This window comes from Quercus suber, unplaced genomic scaffold (genome assembly GCF_002906115.3).
Source record: "Quercus suber isolate HL8 unplaced genomic scaffold, Cork oak 2.0 scaffold_836, whole genome shotgun sequence".
NCBI lineage: Eukaryota > Viridiplantae > Streptophyta > Magnoliopsida > Fagales > Fagaceae > Quercus > Quercus suber.
The window spans coordinates 217,294-228,943 of record NW_027070266.1 but is presented as its reverse complement, the minus strand read 5'-3'; the positions used below and the strand labels follow the sequence as shown (position 1 = coordinate 228,943).

The 11,650-nt window shown below is 30.9% G+C and overlaps 1 protein-coding gene across 1 annotated transcript; it reads left to right on the top strand.

The window, feature by feature from the left end:
• The first annotated feature begins 9,689 nt into the window (after positions 1-9,689).
• Positions 9,690-10,232, top strand: LOC136065046 (uncharacterized). The gene is made up of 2 exons (XM_065767707.1): positions 9,690-9,782; positions 9,886-10,232. The coding sequence occupies exons 1-2, from the start codon at positions 9,745-9,747 to the stop codon at positions 10,103-10,105; spliced, it is 258 nt and encodes an 85-aa protein (XP_065623779.1). The 5' UTR covers positions 9,690-9,744; the 3' UTR covers positions 10,106-10,232.
• Positions 10,233-11,650: the final 1,418 nt, after the last annotated feature.

Here is an 11,650-nt window from a genome sequence, read left to right as displayed (position 1 = left end):
ATTAAAAAGACTTGCTTTCAGATTCCTTAAAAAAAAAAAAAAAACTCACATTAGAATTTAAAATAGGATAAAGTTTAGCTAAAAACAACTATAGACCTTTAGAATGAGACATGGCTCCTCGTCAGTTTGTTTATCAACAACAACAACAGAGACAAAAATAGAGTGATCAACACGACAACAGTCTTTTTGAGGCAGGTTTTCTGTAAAATTTGTAGTCTCAAAAATAACTTACATCACCCCCAAAATTTCTTTATATAGGCTAAATAATAATAATAATAATAATAAATTAAATTTTATAACAACGCGGTGCAAAACTCATGTTTTACTCCTCCAATCCCAACATGCCATATCATCTTATTATATATTTAAAAATAAACACAATCACACTCAATTAATTCTAATACCTATATATAAATCCAACCAAATTAGGAATTTATTAAGATGTTATTAGGCGTAGTAAGATGTATTGAATTTTAAGTAAAATGCTGATGTTGCAATTACTTATTGGATAGTGTAAAACATGAGTTTTACACTCATCCTTATAGAATTTAATCTCATCTATATATATACTTTAATTAAAAAAAATTGAATAGCTAAAAATTTACACCTTATTATAATTTATATAATTAAACTACAATATTAGAGAGACTATTTAGAATTTATTAGAGAGACTCACGTTAGAATTAGGATTAAAAATAATAATTTCTTTAATTAGATTGCAATATTAAAAAGACTTGCTTTCGATTTCCAAAAAAAAAAAAAAATCACATTAGAATTTAAAATAGGACAAAGTTTAGCTAAAACAATTTTTTTGAGAGAGTTTCAACCTATGATATTCGCTCCTTATGAAAGAATTTAGCTACAAAATTGGTTGTAGCTTAAGTCTACAATTTTATTTAATAAATTAATATTACTACGTATTTTGAAAATCTAACTGTTGAATTGTATGTTCTTTACAATTTTAATTCAAATGTAAAATTTTTTACATATAAAATATTTTCATTTTACCATGTTTGCCTATGTAACTGAAAATAATAAGAAACCATTTTCAAGTGTCTACTTCACTGTAAAATGAAATGTTTTTCCAAATCTCACATCCTAGAAAAATCCAGGCAACCACCACCAAATTGGCAAAACCCAAACCAACAAAAATCCACAAACCCAACCTTAAAATCGATATTGGTAAGCTATAAGCCCATGTAGCACTGAAACACTCCAATCAATAACCCACGTAGCAAAAAAGAAATACCAAATCTGTGCCAATGGGTGAGCTATTGAAGGTGGAGGTAGAGATGGTGGAGGTGGAAAATAACGAGGAAAAAAAAATCAAGAAGTTCAAACTTGAGAATCGTGTGTGAAGAGCTAACCATGGTGGAGGTGAGGCTAATGATCAGTGGACCTTAGGCTGGTGATGGGTAGTGCCAACGATCGGATTGGTGGCCGATGATAAGTGTCTTGGTGGTTTGTTTGAGGGAGAGAAGGGCTGATGGTGGGTTTGGTTGTGGAGAGGAAAGTGGGAGAGCTTGAGAGAGACAAGGGTATCGGGACTAGGAGAGTGTAGCGAGTGTAAAATATTTTACTAATATTTCAAGTGTAAAACATTTTACACAAATTTTCCTTGGTTGGTTTGGTTGACTAAAAATATTTTATTTTGGACTAAATATTTTATTGCAAAACAAATATTGCAAAATATGAAAACATTTTCCTAAAAATATTTTACATTAAAACAAACGGAGCATAAATATTTCTTCTCATTTTATTTTATTTTATGTTATTATGACCGTTGAAATTTTTTTTTTTTTTTTTTAATGTTATCTTGCAAAATGTCTATAATATGTAAATTATTAACCCAATTTCCTATTTCTAAATTTCATTTTATCTTATTATCAATCAATTTCCCCTGTGTTTCACACGGTTTGCGACTAGTATAATATATATTCCCAATTACCTACCTCAATATAATCACTATTGTTTGGATGAGAATGGTGACCACTCATGGATAAAAATGGTGGCACACCACATGAGTGATGTCACACAATGAGTCGTGAGAATTTTTTAGCAACTGGACAAATCTTAACTCACATGTGCAATGGGCTAAATCCAGAAGTGTAGTGCTCTTACATAACTGTAACATGGACTTTAATCAATAGTTAATAATTCACAATAAAATTTGACATGCACATTAATCAAAAGAAATTAGCTTTGATTTTTGAATAAATCACATGTATAACTTGATAACAATAAATTGAGCAAAAATAACAAAGTAAATAAGTCCAAATTACTATTGTTTGGATGAGAATGGTGACCACTCATGGATAAAAATGGTGGCACACCACATGAGTGATGTCACACAATGAGTCGTGAGAATTTTTTAGCAACTGGACAAATCTTAACTCACATGTGCAATCGGTTAAATCCAGAAGTGTAGTGCTCTTACATAACTGTAACATGGACTTTAATCAATAGTTAATAATTCACAATAAAATTTGACATGCACATTAATCAAAAGAAATTAGCTTTGATTTTTGAATAAATCACATGTATAACTTGATAACAATAAATTGAGCAAAAATAACAAAGTAAATAAGTCCAAATAAAAACAAGACACGTAATTTATGAAAATCAATTAAATTTCTTGATCAATTCTGACGTGTGATCTTCAAAGGCATGCTTGATTTAAAGAGTCTCAAAATGGTATCAATTTTCCATGAAAATCATATTAAAAATTTAGTAGACATTACATAGAAAATTACGTTTTTATTTTATTTTATTTTCACAATTAACCCAATCCCATGGTTAGATCTCAATTAAAACTCAATTAAATTTATTAAACCTCATAAAAATTGATGAAAATTTGTAATAACAAGTCTAACTATCCATGTCATGAAATCTTTTAATTTGATGCTAAAACTTCTATTAAAAAATTTAGAGCTGGACAAAATATGGTTTGTCAATCTATTTAGTTCAAGGGTGTATGGACACTTTTCCCATTAGAAAATATAACATAGATTTAATTTATAGATTTGTCCGTACATAAGCTTTTTGAGCCTCATTCTACATTCCCTAAAATCTCAAGATTTAACCATTCCCTATCTTGTTAGGAGGTTCGTGGTACCAGACAACCTTCCAAGATGTGTCATGGTGAATGAGAGAAAGTTAAGCTTTTAGCTATAAAACTAAAAAAATTAGTGTGTAACGAGAGGGAGAGCTTTTAGCTATAAAACTAAAATAATGAGAGAGAGTGTGTAATGAGGGGGAGAGCTTTCTGTTACTAAAATGGTGTGTAGGAGGGTGAGACATAGAAATAAAAGAGGAGAGTGTACAGGTTTTTGGATTTCAAAAATAAGTTTTAAAAAAAGAACAACACAATTCAAACTTGAGACTTGAAATTCAAATGGTTTCAAGTGGTGAAAAGAAAGGACAAGAGATAGTAAGGTGGTAATTAAAGTTGTATAGTGCAGTGCTGTCTAGTAATGTAGGTTATATTTAGTTTTATTTATTTATTTTCAATTCTTCATTGAATTTTGTATACAGGCGGTGTTAAGATTTAATATTATGTTATTTGAATGGTTTAAAGATATATTTTTTCACTAAAAAAAGTTTTTTTTTTTTTTTTAATGTTAATGTCTTCAATTATATTTTGTTAATTTTCTCTTGATATAAAAGGTGAAAATACACTTGGAAATATTTTTTTTTTTGGGTGAAAATGCACTTAAAATTTTTTTTCTTATAGCACAAATTTTAGTTAGGATTGTATGTATTACGAAAAAAAAAAAAACCAAAAACAAATACTATAAATCTCTAATTCAATCTACCCCATGTGCCATACAAAGAGAAATTTACATCATTATATGGATAAGAGCTTAATTAAAAAGAAATCTTAATTCCTATCAATGAAAATGATATATTGATCGATTGCAAACTGAATTCAGATCTTATAGATTTCCTAGGGTACTCTACCTATAGATTTCCTTAAATTCTAACCACTGTTTTATAATTTAAGGGTCTAAATTCTGTCATGTCAACATTCTAGTAATAATACTTTTAAAATAATAAAATAATATTGCAAACAAAACAATTAAGATTATTGTTAGTAAAATGCTGACATGGCAGAATCTAGACCCTCAAATCATTAAAGAATGGTTAAGATTTAAGGAAATTTATTTGGTAGAGTACTCTAAGAAATCTAGAGGATTTGAATCCCTGCAAACATTGGGTCACTAGATCACAAAATCAAGCCTATATATTAAGTTTTGAGAAAAGTTTGGGATCAAAAATGTATTTTAGAAAAGATTTCGGGTTGACTTGGTATTTTAGGAAAGTTTTTAGGTCAAAACAATAATTTTAGGAAACTGGAGGGTTGAAATAGTATATTGAAAAATTTTAGGGTCAAATTGCGATTTTGGAAAAGGTTTGAGGTTGATTTGTAATTTAGGGAAGTTGTGTTTGTGGCTTGTGGACCCACGGATTGGGCTGAATGTTTGGAATTTAAGTTGAGGCTTTGCAAGGGCTAAAGCTTAGGGAAATCTGATGTGCCTAAGTGTTCGTGCTTAAACAAATTTCGGACCGGGCCCATTTTGCATACACGGAATGGGCTTGCATTTGTTTGAGGGCTGGGCTAAAAGTAAAAAATGTGACATTCAAATGGGGAGGTGTAGATTCAAGGGTTGGGCTAAGTGATTGGACTGGTTTGAGAGAATTCCAAATTTGGGCTTTGGTCTAGGCACACACGCATTGGGCTGAAGGATAGAGCTTAAAAGAAATAAAGAGAGATTAGTAGATGAGGGTGTGATTTTGTTTCAAAATGGGTATTTTCTGATTTGGGGTTTGGAGATTGTTTCAAATTCTACAACACATACACCCATCTTTTAAAGAGAGAACTATTCATCTTTAGAGAAAAATCATTTTAGCCTCTTCTCCTTCCCTCTCCCATTGTCATATCTTAAGAGGAGATTTGTATCCAAATACAATATAGACCTTTTTAGAGTATAGAGAGTGTTTTGGAGCTTGAGAAGTTTTGGAGATTTGCCAAAAGAAGCCGGTGAGGTTTGGCGAATGCAATCGGGTGTATTGCGGAATCCGGAAAGTTAGAGAAGATAAGGTTTTGTCAAGTCCGTTGGTAGTAGGAGCTTGGAGGGCTTAAGTATATTGGATAGACTAGGCTTGAAGGGTCTTTTATTATTTGTGTACTCCAACTTTATTCTTTAGTGGATCGATTACCGCTTGGAGGGCGGTGGAGTGGTTTTTCGCCGAGTTCTTCGATTTTCTCTTTGATAACACGTATTGGTGTTATTTTGTAGTTGCATCTCTCTTCCTTTACTTTCGTGCTTTGCTTTTATTATTTGTTATTCATGTTTATGCACTACAGTAGTTATCGATAAGTTAGAGTAAAAGCAATCTAGCCATAATTTTTAATTGGGGGTTTAAACAAGCTCTTGTATTTTCACACAAATTTGAGCTTTCAGAAACAACCCAAACAAGATAAAAACTACTTGGAGTATTTAACAACAGAAGCTACGTTGAGGATTCTCATTTCCTCAATCAATCATCTATGCTGCCTTTTCCCTTTAGAATCAGTGACTTTTTCTATTTGCCTTAAGAATAATTAGCCAGCAAATATCATATACTATTCTTGCCAGCATATAGAACTTATGGGAATGTGTTTGGATCATGTTTTCTGATTTTTTTTTTCCCCTTTGTAACACAATAGTCTTAGAAACACATACAAGAGAATATCAAGAAGAGAATTTGAAGAAAAATCAGATTAACTAATTTCCTTAACAATTAGCACTTTTAGTTTCATCAAGAGTACAGGCTCCACTTTTTACTATTATTTTGAGAATCAGGCTCCAATTAGATATAACATGCAAGATATATCATATATGGTACAACTAGCATAAATGAGCAAAAAATAAAATAAAAAATAAAGTGTTATATATGAACTTGCCATCCAAGAATAAGCGAGTTGAGAAATCACACTACAAAAACTTCGCTGGAAGTAAATATATCTGCCAATTTTAAATACTTAATTACCTTAATTCCTATTCCCAACATATACAGCCAATGATAGTCACATTTATACTACTTATAAACTTATTCAATGTAGAGTTTAAATTCTATTGGGTCTAATAAAACTTTTGGTTTACACTCTCGAATACTAATATCTCTTCAATCCCTTATTGTTATTGGGTTTTCTGATGTGCATTAGGCTCTTAAATTTTTGTTAGTTCTTTGATCACCAACATTTGAATTGTCGACTCTTGAATATGTTGGACAAGAATTTCGAATGATGTATCCGTAGGGTATTTCATTGGTGCTTCATGTAAGGCTTATAATATGAACTCCACCCGATGGGGGCATAATCACGATGCCTTTGCGACTTGGAACCATTCTTTTACCTCTCCTTTCAAGGAGCAACAATGAAAATCATGTGGTGTTATGATGAGGTGTAGAAGAGAACAAAGAATTAATGACCTTGAGAATCCATGAAAAATGATCTTTGCCTTTGAATCTTGATCGTCTAAAAAGATAGTTTAGTCAAAGCAAAGAGCCAAGCCACTTTTTTTTTTACTGAAGCAGGTAGAAGAGCGCCCAAGCCACTTGAACATAAGAGGGAGGGATGTTAAGGTTAATTTTCTTCTCATTATGCATCGAAGTACATAAAAATAACAAGATGAGATAATCTCATAACTATTTAGTCCTAAAAAATAGGAGTGAACTCTTATCTAAGTACAATTAAAAACAAAGCAAAGCAGAATACAATTTGAAATAATGCAAATTCTAATCCACTAACTAGATAATTATTTTAATTTCAAACTTTATCAATTTGAACTGACAATCTCAGCCCCGGCCGGGTAAGAATCTTTCTATTATTATTAACAATATTGCATATATATCAATAAGCTATAGGCCTATAGCCCTACTGCTCTTGCCGTACCCACATGCAGTGTAGATAATTTTTACCTCAAAAATTAAATTTTCCGGGTGCAAAGAATCCCCTTTCTCTAACATTACATATTAATTAAAATATCAATGAAGGAAAATATCACCCTTTCTCTAACATTTTTCGATGCATAAATTCCCTTTTCTCTCATAGTGCCTATAACTACTGCGTGACCTAATTCTCCCACTTTTGTTGCCTTGTGTTCGTACCTGAACGTGGATTGGAAATATAGAACTTCTTTTGGTGCATGTCGATGTTACATGACATTTCTATTGTACAAGGATGATCGAATAGACAAAAAGCTTTTCTTTTTCCTTTCTTTTTTCCCCGGCAAAGATGCTTTGCTTGAACCTGATGAGGAGGGTCAATAATGTGTGGATAGTAACATTTTTATTACAATTTGAGCTAAATTTCCATGATACCATAAAAACAACCCAAACAAGATAACAATTTCCTGGAGTACTTAACAACAGAAACTACGTTGAAGATTCTCATTTTTCCTCAATTAATCATCTATAGTTGGCTTTTCCCTTCAGAATCAATGGCTTTTCCTATTTGCATTAATCAAATTTTTAAATTTTAAGTTTTTGTAATATAAAATTATGTATAAAAGTTATGTTTGTTCGTCGAATAATATAATAATATCCGATTAACGCAAAATTTTACAAACGTGTTAAAAACATAAATAACATATAATTCAATGGTTATATTTTTAAACTATGTAACCATGCTAATTTTTTAAGTGGAATTTGTAGCCAAATTTTGTCCTATATGATATATCTTGTATGGTATATCTAAGAACAAAGTTCGATTAAAAATTATTTTGTAGCTAATGGTCACAATTTAATTTAATATCTTTTTATTGACATATTCCACTGTTGGATTACATTTTCTTAATTCTTATATTTTTTATACTTGCAAAATTTTTAGAAGACCAAAAAACAATAGTTTTGTCATTAATCAAATATTTGAATTTCAAGTTTTTATAGTTTAAAATTATGTATAAAAAATAAGTTTATGGAATAAATAGTAAATAACATTTAATTGACAAAAAAATTGACATGTGTATTAAAAAACATGTAATTCAGTTGTTAGATTTTCAAAATATATAACCATATTGATTTTTTTTTAATGGGAGTTATAGCCACAACTAAGTTTGTTACAAACTTTGTCATGTATCTAATTGGAACCTAGACTCTCAATGAAGCTAAAAGTGCTAAGTGCTAAGGGCTAAGGAAATAAGTTAATATGATTTTTCTTCAAATTATCTCCCTTGATATTCTTTTGTATAATGGTTATGTTTCTAGGACTAAGTGTAATTTTGTTTTTTGAAAAAAAAAAAAAAATCATAGTTATTAATATTTAATTTTCTGAAAATTTTGCAAGCATAGAAGATATAAGAAAAAAAAAAGATCTAATAGTGGATTTGAGAAAATTCATATCCGATAAAAAAATAATATTTAGTAGAGTTGTAACCATTAAGTACAAACTAGTTTGTAGCCAAACTTTATTCGATGATGTATGTGTATGAATGGTACAACTAGCAGATAAGAAAATAGAATAAATTAAGTTAAATTTGTATAAGCTTACTTGCCTTATAGAGAAAAAGAATACGTGAGTTGAGAAATGACACAAAAAAACTTTGCTGGAAGAAACTAATTTTGCATACTTTTGGTAAGTTCTATTCCCAACATATACAGTCACATTCATACTACGTTTAAACTTATTGCATGTATAGTTGTATACATGTATAGACTTTCCCTTTTAGCTATACTCACTTGTTTTAGCCTTTAAAAAATAGCCTTTTGGTTGTAACTTTTATAAGGTTGCCGTATATATAAAAAAAAAAAAAAATGCAAATTTGCTGATCCAATATATGTGAGTAGAGCTGGAATTTAACTTGAATCTGCCATGCACCATTCCACCACCCAGGGAATAAATCCTTTTATGGCTTTAATATTAGAAGGATTAGCATTGTGTCTTATTATATATGGAGAAATCAAAATCAAAAGGTTAGAAATTCTCTATCTCTACCTCTCAAAAGACAAAAAGAATGGTTCGCTTTACCATTCACTTAATTGTCATATGTGTAAAAAATGCTTTTCGGCCGAAGATAAGTAACATCGAGAAACTAAAACTATTACTCTAAATGAAACCTACATTAACCTATGAAAGTCCACCATATTTTTATTTATTAATTTTTTTTTTTTGGGTTAAATTTTAGAACTAAGACTTATTTTCTGTTGTTTAATTCTAACAAGTGATGTAATACTGTAATCGCATGCTGGATTTTCTAAGTGTGGATAATTTGGTTTCCATATATTTTTTTAATTGCTTAATTGGTCACGGTCACCAAGAAATCATGGTTATTAAAGGGAAAAAAACAGAGGGCATCTATGATTTTGTGTTTAATTGGCCACCAAGAAATCCTAGTTGTTAAAGGAAAAAAAGAAAAAGAAAAAAAAAGAGAGAGAGAGAGAGAGAGAGAAGAAGAAGAATAAATCTTAATTCCAAATAAAATAAATAAATAAAAATAAATAACGAAATCCACATGATTTATTAGCGCCAGGGAGTTTCCAATACGTTAACCAATTCAAAAACCAAAACAATAATTTATCCCTTTAAAACAAAGAATGAAAATGATTCTCCTACTTTTTAAGTTACAACTAAGACCGACCGCCACTCTATTTTGCCTATATAAATCATCCCTTCCTCCTTCAAACTCTTCACGTACATCCCTATCTTTTATCTCTATATATTTGAAATCCTTATTATTCCTCTCATTCTTTTTCCTAGTGATCATGGCTAGGGTTCCCATCAACAACCTTCTCCTTCTAAGGTTTGTGCTTGTTTTTTTCTCTTATACATTTAATTTTCAATCATCATGGGTCATCTTCTTCTTTTGTGTTCTTGACATGATTTTTTTTTTTTGGTTACCATAGGAGGGCATACTCGGTGGCAGTGGAGAATGCAAGGGTGCAGCCGGTAATGACAGTGGTGAGGAAGGCAGCCGAATCTGGCAGCACTGCGGCTGAAGGGCAGAAAGAGATCTTTTGGTTGAGAGATCCAAAGAGTGGCAACTGGATTCCGAAGAGTCACTTTGGTGAGATTGATGTTGCAGAGCTAAGGGAGAGGCTTCTTCCTAAGAAGGAGAAACTTTGAAGAAGAAGAATTTTTATTCGACCACTTCAATTGGCTAGGAGGAGAAATATTACGTTTTTGTTTCTAATGTTACATGCTTTTAATCTAGTAAAACTTGTTTTAGGTTTTTGTTTCATCTTATCCTTTAACGGACCATTAAATAAAATTAGCTTTGTTGTTCTTGGCGTCCAAGTTGATTTGGTGTGCTGTATTTTCCAATTATTATACGTAACAATATATATATATATATATATATGTATATTTTATGGGAATTATACTTAACAATATTGAATATACCGAGTTGCTCTTGTTGTATCTAGAGTGTAGATATACTTTTACGTGCAAAGGAGGTAAATTGCCTATACTTCAATTACCAAACAAGGATACAGCTCTCTACATGGGAGAAGTTGGATATACCTCTCTCTCTCCGTGGATAACTTGGATTCAAATATTCCCACCCCACTAGAGTAAAAGAAAACTACTACTCCAACCGTGATAGAAAGAAATCAATTAAAGATTTTGATAAAACCTTAGACTGAAAGAAATATGAAGTCAATGATGTTTAACACGCATGGTGATAATAGTTACCATGCGTTATTAGAATTAATGGTGCTTAACATGCACTTAACTCTTAAGGATAACATGCACTTAACGCTTATGGATGAGGCCTTACATTTCTAAAAAAAAAATTAAAAAAAAAAGGATGATAGCTTTTTCTTTGAACTTTTTTTAGGTGAAGTTTTTAACTTATTTGCTTATGTAAGTTTTTAAAACTTTTTTGCTTTTCCTTAGCGCAATTTTTAATAAAATTTTAGCTATTAAAGTTTAGTTAAAAAGTTGAACAAGACTTAGGTATAGTATTTAAATGCTGTTTCTTAAGTTTTCCTTTTAAGATTCTACCATGTGAATTTTTTCTTTTGGTATAGAATTGTATTTTTTAGTTTAATAGACATATAACTGAATCTTAAGATAGAAATCTAAAAGTCATCACTTAAGATACTATACCTAAATTTTATCCTAAAAAATTTATCTAAATACACCGAAAGAAAGAAATGAAAAAACCTACAAGAAAGTAAAGAGGGCAGGAGTGAAGCCAACTAGTGGCATGCCCCTACACAATATCCATCCAACATGTTCCACTCACCATGATTAACTCAATATATTTCAAACATCAAATTTAACGACTTAAAAATATGATTGCTGCATCACAGGGTTGCATTTTCTTGTCTCTAGAGCACAGGCCCCAATGAGCCTCTGACCTCTATGCCGGTAGGCCCAATACCACGACAAGCAAATTATCTTATTAGACCGGCTTAAATAAAGTGCTGCATAACTTGTACCCAACCTGTACTCATAATAAACTTTCTTTGCGATATCTTCTCTGCACGCAAAGGCATGCATATTTGCAAATAGGCCTATGTGTTTGCGCGAAAAAATTACATGCATTCCTATCCATTATCCATTCCAAAGTTCACGAATAAAAAACCACCAACAAAACCAAGCTAACCATTCATGCATGAATACAGAAAGTTGTATCCAACTATCCATACACGACTATTGTAAAGG